Raw genomic sequence first — 20375 nt, forward strand, 5'->3', positions numbered from 1 at the left:
TTTAAGAATTGGATTTTGGTGGTGTTCTCTGAAATCCAAAAATACCTATTATGAGATGAAATTTATAGTAATACAATGCTCAATAATTATCCATAAGTCCTCTCCCTTCTCTTTCTCTGAGTTTCCCGATTTATCAAAGTTGGGTAAAACTGAAGGCATTTAATATATCATAGGCTAATTTATCAGCATGACACTATATATCTAGAATAATTAATTACTAGAACTTGCCACACTCAAGTAAGGTGACCTAAAAAGTTTCATGACTTTTTTTTTTTAACCTAAGATTATATGAAACTCTTTTTTTTTTTTTTTTTTTTTTTAAGGATTTTCTTATTTATTTATTTATTTATTTATTTATTTTTGGCTGTGTTGGGTCTTCGGTTCGTGCGAGGGCTTTCTCCAGTTGCGGCAAGCGGGGGCCACTCTTCATCGCGGTGCGGGGACCGCTCTTCATCGCGGTGCGCGGGCCTTTCTCTATCGCGGCCCCTCCCGTCGCGGGGCACAGGCTCCAGACGCGCAGGCTCAGCAATTGTGGCTCACGGGCCCAGCCGCTCCGCGGCATGTGGGATCTTCCCAGACCAGGGCTCGAACCCGTGTCCCCTGCATTAGCAGGCAGACTCTCAACCACCGCGCCACCAGGGAAGCCCTGAAACTCTTAAAAAGAGGTATTTGATCTAAATTCTGAAGTTCAGATGCTAAGCGGAGAAAAGTTCTTCATGATGTTTTAGAACATAAGGCTTGCTGGTTGTGACACAGACTTTCCTGCTGTAGTAAGTTTGCCAAAGGTGACCAGGTTGTCCTAGGGCTAGCTTTAGAGCAGAGAAGGGAGGGCAGGATTAGAGCACAGGGCAGCCTTAATACGCGAGTAACACTTCCTCCAAAAGGAAAACAACGTGTAGGTATGGAGAGGTAGGCCTGAGAATGCAGGGATGGGGCTGGAAAACGTAAACCCAAAGGGGAATACGAGAATCAAGTGAGATGAGGAAAACCAAAATTTCTTAGGCTTATTTGACCCAGCGCAAAGAGTTTACCTGATTCATGATGGAAAATTTCCTCCCAATTCTGTTGTCTGGTAGCCGAAAGCCCTTCCTCCTCATACCATCTTCTGACTCTGACTTGAACACCTTCTCGGGATCCCCTTTCTCTTCCCCTTCAGAGAGCTCCTTTTGTTTCCTCTTCTTTCTCCTGTTACGTCTCTCTTTGGCACTCTTGGAACTGAGCTTAGAGATTTCAGATGAGCTCCGGGGAGAGCCTGCCCCTTCTTCACCTTCTTCCTCTATGGCATCTTCTGAGACGGTCCCTGCTGAAGTGGCCATCGCCGCCGCCTACGAAAGGAGCCACGGCAGCAGAGCAGATCGGAAGCAATTAACTGGAGCCACCCAAAGCCAAGCAGTTAGTACAGATCACTTCCTTTCCCATAGATAGGGGAAAAAGGGAAAAAAGGAGGAAGGAAAGCCAGCCCGTCAGAGGAGACTGTGGCTGGGGCCTGGTATCTCTTTTTCCTAGCTGAATCTGCACCGTGGCACACAGCCTTGCATAATCAGAGCAGAACGGCATGGTGAGAACTCTGGGATTTATTCTCTTGAGTATCTCAGACAAGAACGTGGCTGCCACCTTGGTACCAAATGATCCTTTTTTTGGACAACTCTGAAAATCAATGCTAAGAAACTATACTATACATTATGGGCCCAACAATGTAAAAATACATGTATATTTGGATAAAGATTAAAAAGTAAAGTGTTAGGGTGTTGGTGGAATCACAAGTTTGTTTTTCAAATTTTACTTTAATATTTTACCTGTATCTTCTTTCCAAGACTTGTTATGACCACAGAGAATCTCTGAAGGAGATCCTAATGTTTTTCTCAACAAAAAGGCTATGCTTATATGAAGCATTATATAAATTGCTCTGGCCACTTTTTTTTCTCCCCAGCCAGCACAGCAGTTGTACACTGAACAGTTGAGAAATTCAACAAAAGGTCATATTCACAAACAATTTGGCCATTAAGACAAATGGAATAATTGGACTGACCATCTGCAGTTGTTACTTGGGTTATTTTAATCAGATCAATGACTTCTATTTGACAGTGACTGATGCCTAAAAAGATCAATTGGAATGGCAATCAGGTGGGGCCTTAGTCACCGTGATCTGGCAGGAAGGACCACAGCAAAGAATTGGTCACCAACCTGTGCCTCTTCCTGTTGCTTCTTAAGTTGCTCCAACATTGCTTTGAATTCAGCCTCTTTCTGCTCTGCTTCCTCCAGTGTTGCCTGATTCTGTTCTTCATAAGCCATGGCCACCACAGCCAAGATCAAGTTCACCAGATAGAAAGAACCCACAAAGATGACCAAGACAAAGAAGATCATGTACGTCTTCCCAGCTGCTCTTAAGGTCTGTAAAGACAAAGAGACAAAGACCACTTTCTGAGTCGCTTGCATCAAACGAATCAGGCTGAAAACAACTCATGGGCTGGTGTTCCTCTGCAGGGGCACTACTGCATTTTGAACAGGACAGTACTTCACCGCGTGGTACTTCTTCACACTGCAGAACACTTAGCATCCCCAACGGCCAAATGGCCTCCCCTACCCTCAACTCACAGCAAATGTTGGTAGTACGTCCCATTCATTATGACAAAAAAGTCCTCTTCCACTTCCAAATACTCTTAATATACTGCTTTCGTAGAAAAATGCTTAATTTTTTTTTAAAGGAAAAATCACTCTGGGCTAAGAATTACATTTGACTTTGTCAGCTGGTTCTAAAACAAGTCTGAAGAAATGAATATAAGACCTCAGCTCATTTATCTACTGGTCCTCAAAGAGCATTAACAGACAAATTCCATCCCTGGGATCAGGTCCAAGTCATAGGAAGTCCCTATCTTGAGGGACATCCTTTCTTAGCCTTTTGTAATAGGATGAGTTTTTAAAGAGGGATATGACATAAAGGATAGTGGAAGGAAAAGAAAACAGGAAGGAGGATCCCAAGAGTATCCCTTGGGGAATACTCAAGGAATACTGAGTACTCCTCGAGCAAGCAAATAGACATCAAAGAACAATTGTGTTTTAGGTTATGTACACGGGACCCACTATTACTTAGTTTTCATTTTTGTTCTTCTCAACCACAAATTGAAACTTAGCATAAGTCACAAATATTTCATGGGAAAGATTCAATCCTGAGGGAATACTAGGCTGCACAACAGAAACGAAGAATTCTAGGAGATACGAATAAGAAACTTCCCTTAAAGAGCTTCCTTCATGCCTGAGGGGAACACATTTCTTATCCTCAAACTAACTTGCATTACCAAATGCCAGAATCAAATGGAAAACAGTGGATCATCAGAGAATCTCTAAACTGGAAGACCCTCAGCAGTCACCTAGACTAACTTCTCCACCACAACCAGCAAAATTAAATGACTTGCCCAGAGTCACCAAAGCAGCCCAACAGAATAGTAGTGACCTTTTTAAAAATATCTGTCACAACATTCTTGAACAAATACAAATGTGTTACAAATTTCAAAACATTGACATATTTAGGCTCCAAGATCCCTGTGGATAAAATCTCATCTTTATAATGTCTAGTATAGGGCCTTGCACAATGTGTTTAATATTTCTTAAAAAGATGCCCTAAGCCCAAAAGTCCAAAAGGAGAAATACTGAAGATGGTCTGGTGAAATGATAGGAAGTAGGTAGAGAAGGCAGATTCCCAGGCCAGGCAAGAGGCTCTCAAGTCTGTGAACCTCTACAGCTATACATGATGAGCATTAAAGAAACCGGGCCAAGAGCTGGGAGAATTCACTTACTTTTGTAAACCAGCTGACTCTGAGAAATACCATCCTAAGATCCTATATAACGTCTTCACCAAAGGTCTCTCACACAGAATGTCCCCAACCCCACATATCCTCAAGTAAATTCTATCACCAAAGAAAAAGAGGTAGCACTCGAAAAAGAGGTATTACTTACTAATTGATACAAGTTTTCCCAGTAGTCCTGGGTCATAAGGCGAAACAATGCCAAGAAGGCCCAGCTAAAAGTGTCAAAGCTTGTGTAACCATAGTTGGGGTTCCTTCCTGCTTTCATACACTGGTATCCCTCTGGGCATTGCCTGAGGAAAGAAAGGGAAACAAAGGGCTTTTCAATGTAATCCTACCCAGTCATCAGCTGTAAGGCATCTCTATGACCTTGGAGATAATAAATAACCATCTATAAAGATGGTTATTTATTACAGGACAACAAACAGGAATTAAAAAAAAGAAAAAGAGGAAAGAAACAAAGTAGCAAGGTCAATTTTTCAAAAAATGATGTCATGGGGACAGTCTAGGATTAGAATCACCTGAAAAATGTTGATTCCTATGTCCTACCCAAGGCCTAGGAATAAAAGCTCTGGATATGGGATCCATGAATCTGTATTTTTAAGGGGCGTGTCAGATGATTCTTATGTAGGCCAAAATTTGAGAATCACTGTCCTAGATTCATAACAATGTGCAATTCAACCAAATTTAACTTAGCTGCTATCCGAAATGACAAATGGCTAGAAGTTCCTCTTAATCATCTCGATTCTCTTAACACCCATTGTGATAACCATGTCATAATGGGGATTTCAGTGACCTTGATTATAACAGTTCTTCTGCTTTAAGACTCGCCTGATATTTATTTCAGTGTAATTTCTAGTAGCTACTTCAATACAGAAATTAAATGAACTTCTAGTCGTCATGTCATCTTAAAACACCAATTCCTGTATTTACCAATATACTCTAAATAATGACACTACACCCTACATTTATATAGTCCTCTGTTTACAAAGCACTTTCACGTATGTTATCTAATTGGATCCTTACATAACCCTTTGAGAAAGTGAGAACATGATTAAATCCGTTTTTAGATGAAGAAGCGGAGGCTCACATAAGTTAAATGGCTTGCCAAAAGTCTAGAAGTAGCAGAATCAGGACTAAACTTTGTTGCTGTACACTCATGTTCATAGAAGCATTATTCACAATAGCTAAAATGTGGAAACAACCCAAGTGTCTATTGACAGATGAATGGATAAACAAAATGTGATATATACATACAATGGAATATTATTCAGCCTTAAAAAGGAAGGAAATTCTGACATATACTATAACATGGATGAACCCTGAGGACATTATGCTAAGTGAAATAAGTCAGTTGCAGAAAGACAATTACTGTATGATTCTACTTAAGTAAGGTACTTAGACTGGTCAAAATCATAGAGACAGAAAGTAGAATGGTGGTCACCAGGGGCTGGGGGGAGGGGAGAATGGGGAGTTATTGGGTACAGAGTTTCACTGTAGGAAGATGAAGAGTTCTGGAGATGGATGGTGGTGACGGTTGCATGACAACATTAGCATACTTAATACCACCGAACTGTACATGTAGAAATGGTTAAGAGACCAAATTTTATGTTACGTGTATTTTGCCACAATATAAAAAGGGGAAAAGATATTACATTGCAACTCTTTTCCCTCCCCCACGTTGTCAGGCCTGGCATATTCTGGGTCAACCTTGGGTGCTAACCTATCATGAAGACAGTGTCCTTATTCGATATTTTATTAATTGTATTAGGATAGAATGAGGAGAGTCTTCAAGAGACAGGCAAGATATCTGATGTTATAGATTCTGTCTTTAGCCTTTTACATCTTTAATTTTGGCTTGAGACTATGGACACCTTCACCTACTAGTGAAATGTCAACTTTGGACGGACAAATACAAAACAGAAAGAAGATCTGAGTCACCCAATACATCGGGTCCACTAAGGATCCACTGTATGAGCACAAAGAAAGAGAACATATTGTCCATTTTTGTCTGACAAATTATTTTAAGGGAGGAGAATAAAATTAGGTGAGCTACTTACCCAGCATCAGAACTGTTCCCACAGAGTAAAGGTTCCAGCATGCCAGGAACTGTGTAAAAATTTGCTAGAAAAGTTTAAAGAGGCAGGAAATGAATAAGGCAGATTTCAGTGAATGAGAGAATGAACAGTTATTGATTTTAGCTCATATAAATCTTTTCTGACAGCAGTGAAACCTGATAAGAATTCTTTCCCATTAACTATTTTCCTATATATATTTAACAATGAAAAGTGCTGCTTTAGTGCAATGTTTAGCCTTTAGTGCAATGTTCTTTTCACAGACACCTGACCTCTACTCGTACTTCAGATCTGTAAGCCACGTTCTAGCACTTGAATCAAAGGGTCTAAAAAAGAGGTTTCTGAGTTCTTTACCCCTTTACACCACTTTACTCTTCTATCCTTACAACTTCTCTCTACCAAAGATAAACTGATCGCTAGTTACCATGCCCTATTTTAAATTAGAAGGCACGTTTCCCTTTCGTGTCCCTGAAATCCCCTTTGCAACACTTTCTTGTAGGTACTAACTGCCTTTATTTCCTCAGGAGTGACTAACAGTGATACTGCTAACTTTCCCCCATTGTTTTACAGAAGTACTACTATACCAAATATTCCTAAGGGTAAGACCCAAGTGCCGTGGTTCCTGAAATGAACTTGTTAAAACTCCTTAACTGTAATAGGATCAAATGATTACTTAGAGATTACTCGACTCCCTAGACCAGATTGATTCCTAAGGTCTAAGTAGTATTCAGAAACCTTACTAGGTATACTCTATTAACTAAATGTTTAAGTATCTCAGGGAAAAGAGGATTTTTATCAAGTTTCTAAGCCTGATTTTCAAAGCAAAAGTTTAGGGGTACATGTGAAAAAGATCTAAAGTTTCATCTTTGTTTTTAAAGGGAGAGAAAAGAGAGAGAGGGAGAGAGGGTTGATATTTGAGAGCTTCTGAACATAATCCGACCTCAAGGGAAGGGAGTAAGTTCACAAGGCTCCTTCCAGCAGCCCTGGCCTTCCTTTCTGCAAGACTTTTTCTTCCCCCACTTGCAGAGACGGGGCCACCTACTTTTATTGTTGATGTACTCTTCCCAGTCAAAGCCCTTGGTGCCGTTTTCAAGATAGCTCTCGTTGAAGTTTATGGGCCACACCACACACTTGTTCCGCAGGTTTCCCATGAAGAGCTGCAGTCCGATCAAGGCAAAGACACTCAGGCAGAACACTGTCAAGATCATCACATCTGACAGCTTCTTCACGGACTGAATTAGGGCGCCCACGATGGTCTTCAGGCCTGAGGGGAGAGAACCCCCCGAGTCAGAGTCATCCCCCAGCCCTCCCCACCTCCCCCAGCCTCCCCACTCCACCACGGCTCCTAGTCCCACAGGGCCACCCATGAAGCATGGCCACTTCACCATTTATACCATGGGAATAACAATGGGGCAGCGGTATTATCAATTCTTCCAGGGGCATCAATTTTTAAGTCAATATTTTTTGAAAAAGAAAGTCCCTTCTCCAGCATGTGGCTCTTTTCTTCCTGGAAGTACTTCCCTGTCTCTGACTTCTTCTCCGCGACTCAGATGAGTCAAGGTCTTACTTGCCTCAGTGTCGCCACACATGCTGTTCCCTCTGCCTGGAATGCTTCCTTCCCTTCTCTTGTCCCTCCTGCCTGTTTCCTATTCAACCTCCACTCTCTGCTTAAAGAGCAATTCCCCCAGAAAGCCTTCCCTGACTTTACAACTCTTCTCCCTCCCCTACTATTACTATTTTAATAGCACCTTTTACTTCCTCTGTAGCATTTATCATGGTTATAGTTAATTATGTCTGCCTTGTTCACGGGTGTATCTGCATGGCTTAGCCCACAAGGTACTCAGTAAATATTAGCTGAATAAAAAAATAGAAAATCAGGAATTGAGGAGGCTTCCAGTTCGGAAAGAGAACTACAGGTAAGTTTAAAAGCCAATAATAAGTGAGAAGGTACAATAATATTTTCCCAAGAGCTCTGGAAATGCCAGTGTATTGAAAAGGTTGATCATTATCAATCCAGTATTTATGGTTTGTCTTTCCACTAAAAAATATACCTTCTCTGCGTCACATATACTATACCTTTTTTCTGTCCTAGATTAAAAATTTTAAAAAGTTTAAAAAAGCATATAACCCACTTGAATTGGCGGTTTAAATGCAAGCCACTGGTTCAAATTTGAATCTGCAGGCAGATCTCTTAACTGCACAGGGAGAGATCAGTGATAGGAGGCAAAGAAAAGTATGGTTGTGGGTTCGTGATGTTTGGATCAAGACTGAGTCTCCACGTGGTTCTCCTGGGCATGCTCACACATCAGCTAACCATAAGACACGGCCAAGAAAGCACTGAGCACTCCCGGGGTGCCAAAACACCAGGACGGACAGCAGGCAGACACAGAGCCTTGACACACAGGCCTCAAGAGGGATCTTATCCCTAATCTACTTCTGAAGACAAGACTATCACACTGAAATTCTACAGAAATCCTAATCCTGGCTATGATCCTAATCCTAACCCTAATTCTAATCCTGAGTCTGGGTAGATAATTACTAATCTTAATCAAGTTATACAACTTACTTATGTGACCTGACCAATAAACCTAACCTCCTTGGATCTCAGTGTTTTCATCTTTAAAATGGGGATAATTAGAGTAGAGTATCATAGGGCTGTTGCGAGGATTAAGCATGATTCATACAAACACTTAACATAGCACCTGGCACACAATAAATGAATCAAATGTTAACCATTTTTGTCTGAACCTTAGTTTACTCATTTGTAAAAGGTATTTAAAATATGTTGTGAGGTTTAAATAAGATAATGAATGTTAAATACCAAGTACAGTGCCTGGTACTTAATACTTGTTAGCTATCACTATGATACATATGTTGCCCTCCTCAAAGAGACAGGATAATGGGATAATGACACTGCATGGCTAACCTCGTACGATGGTGATCTAATGGGTGGTGTGGACGTGACTCTTCTTTTGCTGCATTTTGCAAGTGACTACCTAGAATTTTCAAAGTTGAGTCCAGGGGCTTCCCTGGTGGCGCAGTGGTTGAGAATCTGCCTGCTAATGCAGGGGACACGGGTTCGAGCCCTGGTCTGGGAAGATCCCACATGCCACGGAGCAGCTGGGCCCGTGAGCCACAACTACTGAGCCTGCGCGTCTGGAGCCTGTGCCCCGCAACAGGAGGGGCCGCGATAGTGAGAGGCCCGCGCACCGCGATGAAGAGCGGTCCCTGCACCGCGATGAAGAGTGGCCCCCACTTGCCGTAACTAGAGAAAGCCCTCGCACGAACCGAAGACCCAACAGAGCCAAAAATAAAGAAATAAATAAAGTAGCTATTAAAAAAAAAAAAAAAAAAAAAAAAAAAAAAAAAAGTTGAGTCCAATAGTAGTAATGGATGCTGTGCCTAGCACAAGCCCTGGCACAAAGCAGACACTTAATATGTTTTTAAGTTCTTTATTGAAAGAGTAAATGAATAAGAAGCTTTCTTTCCTCTCACACAGATATCCTGAAAGGGATGTAAGGGAAATTAAAGAAAAAAGAGCCAAGAGTTAGACTGTAGAGACACAGCAGTGTGCAAAGGCTTATGTTTGCTCACAGAGCGGGTCTTCCATGGAGACTGTGGCCACCAAAGGGATTAGGAAGAGCTTGCCTGGGCTCCAGGAATAAGGCATTTCTGGCCTGATTCCTTGTCTCCTCACAGGGCTGTTCAGAAAGAGCACAAGGCAGGAATCAGAAAGCAGGAATTCTGATCCTGGCTCAGCCACTATTTATGACCCACTGTGTTTCAGAACAAACTTAAGCTCACCTCCCAGTCTCATTTTCTCATACACAGAACATGGATAAACACAGGAGCACCGGCAGTGGGCAGTGGAGGAGAAGCTGAAGAATCGTCTCTAAAAGTGTTTTTTTTTTTTTTTTTTTTCTTTTTAAAATCTTTTTAACTGTGCCTTGTGGCACGTGGGATCTTAGTTCCCCGACCAGGGATCAAACCCGTGCCCCCTGAAGTGGAAGCACAGAGTCTTAACCACTGGACCGCCAGGGAAGTCCCTCTAAAAGTCTTTAAAAATAGGGAGGAGATATTTCCTTGTTCATGATTAAGTAGTCGAAGTTTCAATCTTTTATTCCTAAGTCCTGGAAAATTGTATCATAATCACACAGCTAGGTAAGAAGGTATTGGTAGTACAGAATAAAAGGCAGCTATAAAGAAGTAAAAACTGTTCCAGTGTTCTGGAACTCATTTCAATAAGTTGCTAAGTAATAGAAAAGCTGGGTTGAGGCAGGTGTATGTTGGATCGATAAGTCAATTCTAGGCTCCTAGAATTATACAGTTCTGCTTTCAAAGTCAAAGAGTGATATATATTGATTGATTGATTGATTGCTGTGTTGGGTCTTCGTTTCTGTGCGAGGGCTTTCTCTAGTTGCGGCAAGTGGGGGCCACTCTTCATCGCGGTGCGCGGGCCTCTCATTATCACGGCCTCTCTTGTTGCGGAGCACAGGCTCCAGATGCGCAGGCTCAGTAATTGTGGCTCACGGGCCCAGTTGCTCCGTGGCATGTGGGATCTTCCCAGACCAGGGCTCGAACCCGTGTCCCCTGCATTAGCAGGCTGATTCTCAACCACTGCACCAGGGAAGCCCAAGAGTGATTTTTAAAAAAGAGTAGTTGATAAACCGTAATGGAAAAGAATGTATATATATGTATAACTGAGTCACTTTTCTGTACAGCAGTAATTAAGACAACATTGTAATTCAACTATACATCAATAAAAAATAAATTTAAAAAAAAAGAGTAGTTGAATAGGTCACTGAAGAATGGCTGTAAAGTTTCTTTTCCTGGACTTCTTTATGAAGAGCTTATATAGCCATCTCTCCTGAATGGTTCAGACAATCACCTGTGTGAATACTGGATGATAGTTCAAGGCCCTTTCTACTTCTATTTTAATGAATTGAGAAGTGAGCTGTAAGCTGTCATTTGTATTAGTAACAAGAGGATAAAACTTTAAAATAGTCAAACCAATGTATTTGTGACATTAATTAATTTTTAAAAACATACTATTTTAGCGTAAGTCTAATCTGATTTTCCTGGGCTGGGAACTCTTTGGACAGTTCCAAGCCCATACAACAGGAAATTCCAGGCTATGAGCTCAAACTATCTTCTGTTCCATAAGGGTGGGCTCCCAGCAGCCTTGTTTGTAGGAAGTGACCTTCTCTTAGTAGTCAGATGTCAGGATGGACACCTGCCCTAAATCTAGATCCTGTCCTCCAGGAATATAGAATGGGACAAGAGACAGTCCAGTAGCCTTTTCATGTGGTGGGAATGATAATATATAAATCTGGGAGCTAAATGGTAGCCATATTCTATCATTATATTAGGATACATCTGTGAAGTCAAGACAGCATGCTAAGGGATAGAAAAAGGAAATAGGAGCATGGAGAAGAGAAAGATGAAGACAAGGTACTCCCTGGTGTCTGGGGCTTTCTGGCTCTGCATTCTGGTTTCCCTGGCTTCCAGAAGCCCCAAAGCATTCCAGCCCTTAGTTTCCTTGAAGTACTCCTGTATCTTTTTACTTGCAACCAGAGATGCTCAAATACTACACCAACCCAACATGGAACTCCTCACTTTTCTGGGGATTGACCTGAACACTCACAATCGGCTGGTTCAACATCTCTTCTCCATAAACCAGATGCCACTGCTGAAGAAATCTGTACACATGAGTCCAGAAAGCTAAAAAAAAAATTTTCAAGTGTTTTGCTTTGAAGTCTGAGGCTTAGATCAACTCCTCTGTGGAGTTCTTTCAGCTTTCAAGAAGGTTAAATTAGAGACTGAAGTTGGAAATGGTATTCAGCCGCTTATACTTCACAGGGTCTCAAAGGAACAAAACTTAATTAAACAAAAATGATCACTAAATAACACTATGGCCACCCAAAATTTTACTCTCTAAGATTCTCATCCAGATTGTTAGGAGAAAATTAGAGGAAAGCACAGGAAGAAGAAAGGTGATGTAACTTAATGTCTGTAAGTGAAGTTAGGCACACAATTACTCAGCAATATTAAATGTAAATGGTTACTGGATTATACACAGGTCTCAGCCAAGACTCTTCTTCCTTCCATTAGGGTTGATAATTGCAAATGACCATATTTGCAGACACTGATGCCAATTTATGGAAATGACGCCATCAATGCTTTTCTTAAGCTCAACCTTCATAGTCTTGCCAGCAGTGGCTTCCACATACTAGTAAACACAGCCAAGCAAAAGTGCTCCCCCAGCAACAAGCAACGCAGGTCAAAAAAAGTAAGAAGTTGCTGGTAGAATTTCTGACCTGAGGCGTGCCAGAATGGAGAATGCCACTGTTCTGGTTGTGAGGATAAACTGTCTTACTTCCTCGACTGGTTCACAACACCACATACCAGAATAAGCAAGAAAACTAATAATCCGAAACAGAGCAGAAAGCTCCTTCATATGACTCCTACACAACAGAGTGTGACACAGAAGCCACGTGGCGGCAAATTGGACAGCGAGAAGAAGAGGCTAACGTTAACTAGCCCTGGGATGTGTCTGAGCAGAAGCAGTTAATAGATTTACTACAGAACAAGGAAAGACAGCTGGACCCAATGTACAGAAAGGTCAGCTACCAGACCGGAAGTCAGACACTTAAGAAATTTTGAGAAGCAGGTGAAGCCGCTGTCACAGAATTTTACTCTGCTCTATGTCCAAAGGTGCCTCTGAACCTCCTGTCACCTTTCCCAACGCCCAGCAATCCCCTGAACAAATGAACAAAGCCTGCTTATGTGCTAAGTCCAGAGAAATCTGCCATGCATACTGGGATCAAGATCTTCCACCATGCTGATGCCAGATTATAAATAAAGTCAATTTATCTTTCCTAGTTTGTGATTCAGGTTGAGAAATCTAACTGGTTTGAAGCAACACGAGCTACTCCTACAAAATGAACATCAGAACAGGCCTCAACAGCAGTAACAAGCAGCTCTCACAACAGGGGGAAGAATAGCTCCCAGCCCCACAGTCTGGCTCGGTCCAGACAAGTCCTGGGGTACAGTCATGCTGGGTCACCTTCCCTGCTGCAGATTCAGTCCTCACAGTGACAGTTCTTGGAGGTTCTTCAGATCAAGAGTAATGTGGGAGAGATGTGGGGGGCCCTCGATTTATTTACTCAAGACCAGATTCGTATCAAAGTCTGACCGCAACTAAACTAGCTCCCAAAGGTGGGGCTGGGAGTCCCCAGTATTGCTCCACTCAGGACCACTGTGGGGTGGTAAACATCAGTTGTCTTTCCTGAGAAACAGTGTGGAAAAAGGAGAAACACGAAAGCAACTGGATTAATCACTAGAATAGTCTAAAAGAAACAATGACTCTGAATAGAGTCTTAAAACACTTTCTATCCCCCTTCACAGTGCAGCAGAAATTGCCACATTCATAATGGGCACATTTAAAGAAAATACCTTCTTTGTGAATGTTGGGGTGGGAAGGAGAAGGGCCTCTCATTTTCCCTGCTTCTTATCTGATACCACGGGTCAAGAGAGAGAGAGGCAGTAACAGAAATGAAAGCAGAGAAATAACAAATCCAAGAGAAAAATAATCAAGAAATTACAGCTCTAAAGAGAGCAAAATGACCAACAGAAGTAGTGCTTTGGGGAGCCATTTAAATGATGATGGAAATGAAAAGGGACTGGCAGTGAGGCCCTCCCAACCGGTTTTATTTACACCATTAAGTGCTACACTCTAAGAAAACCCTGAGACACCTCCTTTAAGACGTCCACCCTATCTTGGGGGCATGTTAGTCCTGTGGCTCATGGCTAAAGCACGCAGGAGATGAAAATTCTGACAAAGTCACTTAGAAGTTCATTTTTGTACCCAGATAAACACAAAGTGAAAACAAAGTTTTAAGACATATGACATTCTCCACAGAATACTTCAATGTCAAGTTGAATGCGGCAAGTTCCAGACCAAAGAAAATATTAAAAGGGTCTTTTCCTATAACTGACCCTTTTAGCACAGTTTGCATGGCACTGTTCTTCAAGTTGAGCTCTCCGAAGCAGAAGGGAAACCATGAATGATAGGTATCCAGGTCTTGAGTTGGCAAATAAAAAGGGTCAGGATGTGAGTTTAGTCTTTTCTAAGCCACAAGAAGGCTCTAAATCAAAGCATCTCTTGTACAAAAGGCTGGAGCTAACTGATGCACTGTACTCTCCAATCTTCAGGGGGTCCTGCCTGCCCTGACACATTCAGAGCATCTGTCAATACCAAAGATGCTAAGAGGGAGGACGGCATCAGCCAGGTGAGCAGGGTGAGTGCTCTAGGAAAGGGAAAACTCTCATAAAGAGCTCTGTGAGAACGTGTAGGTCCCACATTAGTTCTGTGGCTGCTCTCACTCCTGTTTTTGGCAGCTTCGGCAAAAGGCTATCATCAAACTGGGAGCAGGAAAAGGCAAAAGAGAGCAACAATTCCACTGAAGTGGCCTATGAGAAAACTTGGTACCCAAAGCAATGGCTTTTACTCAGAGGGAACTATGGCCCAACTCTATAACTGTGGAGTCAAAATGACTTAGATTTCCAGTCAAGAGAGGGCCCAGGTCTACTGTCTCATACACTGGTATTACCGCCTGGGAAGGAGACCTGGGTAACAGGCAGGTAGGAAACAAGGCAATAGCCCTCTACAAGTAGAATGGGGGGCAAAGGGACTTGGGATTAAAAGTCACACTTTAATTCAAGTATCAATTATACCATTCACTGATAGTGATCTATTATTGGCTTTATTACCCCTTAAAGTTATTTTCCAAAGCCTCCCAAAGCCATCTCAGTTGGGGGGTGCTTCTAGAAATAGGAATCCAGGAATCTATTTCAAACTGTGAAGCTGGTGTCTAAATCTTCATACAAACCCTTTCTTTGGGTTTAGGTTTCTTCTTTATAATTGCTACTGCTAAAATCATTTACGGAGGACTACTATGGGCCAGGCACTGTGCTTATAAATATATACTTGTAATACAGAATATAAAACTAGAGATGTATATATATCTATAAAACTAAAGTAATACGGATAAATTACGTGACATCAGTCAAGAGTTATCTTGCAGAAATGCTGTGGTCAGAAGTTAATCATACAGCAGAGACAGAGACAGAGGCTAAGAGCTGGAGCAGAGACAGCATCTGCTGCCCTAGTTAGTGAGCAGAACGCAGCTTTCCAATTTAATTCTGGAAGAGAAGTTTTGAGATCACAAGAACATAAAGAGACAGATGCCTTGCAGAGTACGCTGGGGGAAGTGAGCAGAAAACATGGGATCATATTTAAAAGAGGCCAGAGGAGGAAAGAGACCAAAGGAAAAATGAAAGTAAAGATTTGGTGGTACAGATGTCTTAAAAAGAAAATAAGACAAGGCCTGCCTAAGGGTTAGGCTGCCATCAACAAGCTTCATGAAGCTGCCTAGAGAATGAGCTGAATTGTCTGTCAAATGGATTTGAAATGGCTAGGAACTAAACCTTGATAAGTCAGGGTTATAGTTTTTTGCCAAGGAGAATATACTCCAACTGACACTCAGCCTCTGGTTGATAAGGAGTAAGCTACCATTGTTAAAAATAAAGGAATTCATTTTTAAAAAATGTTTATTTATTTGGCTGCACTGGGTCTTAGTTGCGGCACACGGGATCTTTTAGTTGTGGCATGCAAACTCTTAGTTGTGGCATGTGGGATCTAGTTCCCAGGGATCAAACCCAGGCCCCCTGCACTGGGAGCACCGAGTCTTAGCCACTGGACCACCAGGGAAGTCCCAAGGAATTCATTTTTTTTTAATAAATAAATAAATTTATTTATTTATTTATTTATTCGTTTATTCATTTATTTATTTATTTTTGGCTGTGTTGGGTCTTTGTTGCTGCGTGAGGCTTTCTCTAGTTGCGGCGAGCTGGGGCTCCTCTTTGTTGCGGTGCGCGGGCTTCTCATTGCGGTGGCTTCTCTTGTTGCGGAGCACGGGCTCTAGGCGTGCAGGCTTCAGTAGTTGTGGCACATGGGCTCAGTAGTTGTGGCTTGTGGGGTCTAGAGCGCAGGCTCAGTACTTGCGGCGCATGGGCTTAGTTGCTCCGCGGCATGTGGGATCTTCCCAGACCAGGGCTCAAACCCACGTCCCATGCATTGGCAGGTGGATTCTTAACCACTGCGCCACCAGGGAAGCTCGGAATTCATTTTTAATAGGGCCATAATTTACTGGCCCGCTTCATAGCCCAAATCTGTAAATGGAGAAACTTGAGGTTTACCTTCCTGAGGTTCTCAGTAAGCTACATTCTAAGTCTTCCCTCTCTGGGATTCTACCTCTGTGCTTCCCTCTCTCTGCATCTGATATCTAGATAACGTGTTGAAAAGGGGAAAAGAGGAATTATTTTTGGTTCAGCCACAAGGAGAAGAGCCACGTGATGCCAGGAATAGGATGTCTCTGTTCTTCGTGTCCCTGTTTCTACAAAACTGCAGTGGAAAGCCTGGCCTCTCGGGAGTCTTCTCTGAAAACTCCTGAACATAACCAAAGTCGAACCAGCAACAACGTAGTCTTGACTTCTGCCACATTTCTGCCAACAATATTTTAGTTAGCAGACTAACTATATCTTTCCTTCCAGATTTCAAGACTGGTCTTTAGAAAAATAGTTATTACCTGGTAGAAAGGATTTGAATTAAATTAATGGATCTCAACCTGGGGGCCACAGATGGGCTTTGGTGTGGGGGGGTGGTGCCTGTGACCTTTCATCTGATTCTCAAAAGGATCCAAAACCTTCAAAAGGTTAGGAACCACTGAGCTAGCTCAACCAGAACCAAGAAAAAGAAAGGCAAAAATTTTAGAGAGACTGTCAATCAACTACCTCTCAACCACCCACGGATTCCTTTTTTTTTTTTTTCTTATGAAGTTTCTGTACTTTTTTGTTTGCCCACATGTTTAGACATATCTTATCTTACCTTTGACTTTTTTTTTTTAACAGCACCTGCATAAGCTTTCACTGGGATTTATGTTTGAGAATGGTCTCTGAATATATATGTAGTAGATGTCTACTGGTTCTTATTCTAGTGAAACAGACAGCAACAGAATGTGATAGACAGAGATTATTAAAGTTCAGGCTCTTAAATTTGTCTGGAACACTGGACTAGTTAACTGGGTAAGGTCTCTTCTGTGATTAAATAATTCCATTAACACAGTAACAATAAAAGTACAATTCTTCGAATAACATCCCATCAGCAAACCATGCTATAGGAAGCCTAGAAATCATAAGCAATGGAATGATGGTGAATGTTAAAATTACTGTAATTCCATGAGGATAGGAAGCAAATGATTTATATTCAAAGAGACAGCTAGCTCCATGACAATTCTTTCAGATATTGTAAGATCCAAGTGATTCTTAAGCACGTGCTTTTTCAAAGCATGGATGGAATGGGGGCTGCATGCCTAGCAAGCACTGTCAGAGATACTGCCTAAGGACCAAAGAGCCATTCCAGAGAACGTCTCCCAGGAAAAACATGCGGAATGCAAGGCCATATCAGCTGTGCTGATGCCGCTTCAGAATGTGGTGGACAAAATGAATGGAGGAGAAAGAGGAGATGAGGCAAAGTCAGTCTTGTGTTTAAATTTTCTCACCTGGAATTACAGAGATAGTTTTCAAAGCTCGCAGAACCCTGAATGTTCTCAGCGCTGAGACATTGCCCAGGTCCACAAACTCTGTCACATATCTGTAGTAAGGGAGGTCACGCACAGACACAAATGACAAACACGGACACAAACACAAACAACAAAGAAAAAAACAAAACCACAACAAAACAAAAAGTACAATACGTCACGTCAGGGCCCTAACCCAACACCTAACACCAACCCCGGGCCATCTTACCTGGGATTACCGAAATAGTTTTCAAAGCCCTCAGTACCCTGAAAGTGCGTAGAGCTGAAACATTGCCTAGGTTTACAAACTCTGTTATATACCTGCAGAATCAAACCAAAGTTAACTTGTAATGGTACCACTGGGCGAGGGTTTGAGAATGGGGGTAAGAAAGGGTCTTATATACAAGCTATGATTTCATTTATTTCCTTGAAAAAGAAAAGTTTCAAAATATAAACATTTAAGGAACACATTTTTTTTTCAATTGGGCAAGGAGAATTCAAAAGTGTATTTGAAAGAAGTGATACCACCAGAAGGTTCCTAGGGCTTTCTTTCTTCCTCAGCATTGTGATGTGCAGATCCCAATCAGAATGACTACTTAGTCCATTCACTTTTTTTTAGTAAAAAGGAAGGCCAGGAGGTATTCAAAGGCTTATGTCTCCAAGTTTTATGAACAATTTCTTAGGAAAAGGAGACAAATTTCTGCAACAGCAGTCTCATAAAAACAAATCTACATTAAAATAACTCCCTAGTTGACAATGGCAAAAATGCCTAAAATCTCTGCCTAAAAACTCTTAGATAAATTATTTATCTAAGAGTTGTATGCATATCTTTGCAGTCATGCCTACAGATGAAGTTTTAGCCCATGACATACAAAAACAGGGCTCAGGAAAAATCTAGATCATGGGATCAGAGCCAATATTGTGTTAAGTGCTCATTTAAGTGCCAATGTGGCACTGTGGCACTGTGTTAAGTGCCAATATTGTGTTAAGTGCTCACCAGCTCTGTGCCTAGCAAGGACACTTAAATTTTAAATGAACACCAATGTGTATTCATAATGCTGGAAAGCTAGAAATTGTCTTAATATAACAGAAAGTCAAAGTTCCAGTTTCAAATATTCAATGCATATCATTCATTCACACTTTATAGCTGACATACATTTTTCTATCTGATGTTCAGACCCATACATACACAAATGCACTCAATTTCTTACACGTCTGTGTGCACACACATAAACACACACACAATCTATACAACACACTTACCCCCTACCAAACCACAAAGTGCTTTCCCAACCTGAAAATAAAAATAAAGTCTGCTATAACTCTTCTATCACCAGCTAAACTTCCCAAAGAGATACATTTTCATTGTTAAAACAACACAAATTACCCTAGCATACCAATGTGGTGTTACACTGCTCCCTACTAATAATAGTTTGAAGCTCTGGTCAGTAATTCTTTACGAAGTGACCAGATTGGATACTTGGCTCATGTTTTGACTCTAAAATATGCTCTGAATTCTGCAACATGTGGATAGCCTCATGAAATTACATGTGATATAACATACCCAGGACACTGAGTTCCAGCCTAAGGTTTACACCTAAAAAATCTGAGGTCTTCACCGAGGCCGCCTAGTGATAATTGTGTGACCCCTGGTCAATGTTGTAGGGGAAAATAAAATATGAGGGAGTGTCAATGGGAAATCACTTCCTCTTTCTCTCCCAGCTGTAAAGCCTCTGCTCACCATCTCCCATATATACACGCTGTCACTTCCTGAACCACAAGAGGCCCTCATAAGCAAGAATCATAGGCATAAGTCCATACCACCTTACATGGTTATCCATTAATTCCTCATACAACTAAGCCCACAAACTCACACTTACAAACTGTCATACAAACACACCCAAGAGTACAACCACACACACATAATCACACCCAGAACACCAAAAAAGTAAGCAGAGAACTTACGCCATCATGATGACACTGAAATCTAACCAGTTCCACGGATCCCGTAAAAAGGTAAAGCCATCTATGCAGAAACCTCTTGCAATGATTTTCACTAGTGATTCAAATGTATAAATCCCTGTGAACGTGTACCTGTCAAAGAAATGGATATCTTGAGGTAATTTCTGAACAGACAGAAACTTTAAATGAATCTTTTAAGATAACACTTGCCGACGGGTGGCTTCAACTAACAGAGACAAAATAGAAAGAACACAGCCAATGCAGCAGAAAGGAAGTGAGGAAGAGAAAGGGATGCTTCAAATGAAAATCACTGAAATGCACAAACCAAGAACTCTGGAAAGTTGCACTGGGCCCTGACGGGTATTGCAAAGAAAAAACTCTGTATTGCCATCTAGCACATGATCATTTGAACCAGGCATGGAGGCCCCACAGCTAATTTTAACTTGAGACAAGTCAAAAAGAAAGGGAAAGCTAATGTTGGAGAAGAAGGTAGTATCATCAGGAACTGAGGGTACAAGATGGTGATGGGGCAGCAAGTCAAAGCATTGGCTAACATAGGAAAGGCCAGAGGTGATAAGTAGTAACTTCCAGGGCATACTTTCTCTTTCTAGAGTTGACTTCTAAGGATATTTCTTAAATTCCACATGTATCCTCACACATCCTTGTGACATGAAAAATGGGCAATAATTTTCTTCCTTGATGCATAAGCTGTGCAGTGCATGATTCAGTGACTAAAAATATTTAAAACAAGCTGGCAGGAAAATAAATAAATGAGCTACTTACTCCACATTCTTCGACCAGTCAGGAGGGTTACTAAAAGTCATGAATACACAGTTGGTCAAAATAGTGCACATAATGATCATGCTAAATACTGTAGAAAAAAGTCAAGGGAGAAT

The 20375-nt window shown here is 41.5% G+C and overlaps 1 protein-coding gene across 5 annotated transcripts in view; it reads right to left on the reverse strand.

The window, feature by feature from the left end:
* The window catches only part of SCN8A (sodium voltage-gated channel alpha subunit 8), a 188350-nt gene that overhangs the window by 72098 nt on the left and 95877 nt on the right, over window positions 1-20375 (reverse strand). For 2 of the 5 annotated variants that reach the window (XM_057557189.1, XM_057557187.1), the window contains exons 1-8: window positions 20263-20334; window positions 19483-19611; window positions 17500-17591; window positions 6921-7142; window positions 5864-5927; window positions 3955-4096; window positions 2185-2391; window positions 1032-1325 (exon numbers count right to left, since the gene is read on the reverse strand). In XM_057557189.1, the coding sequence (XP_057413172.1) occupies window positions 1032-1325; window positions 2185-2391; window positions 3955-4096; window positions 5864-5927; window positions 6921-7142; window positions 17500-17591; window positions 19483-19611; window positions 20263-20333 (1221 nt within the window). In that variant the 5' untranslated portion in view covers window position 20334. Of the gene's footprint in view, window positions 1-1031; window positions 1326-2184; window positions 2392-3954; window positions 4097-5863; window positions 5928-6920; window positions 7143-17499; window positions 17592-17746; window positions 17839-19482; window positions 19612-20262; window positions 20353-20375 lie in introns of those variants that run through there. The other 3 variants (XM_057557191.1, XM_057557188.1, XM_057557190.1) reach the window with 2 other exon arrangements.

The sequence above is a fragment of the Balaenoptera acutorostrata genome, chromosome 11 (assembly GCF_949987535.1).
Source record: "Balaenoptera acutorostrata chromosome 11, mBalAcu1.1, whole genome shotgun sequence".
Lineage (NCBI taxonomy): Eukaryota > Metazoa > Chordata > Mammalia > Artiodactyla > Balaenopteridae > Balaenoptera > Balaenoptera acutorostrata.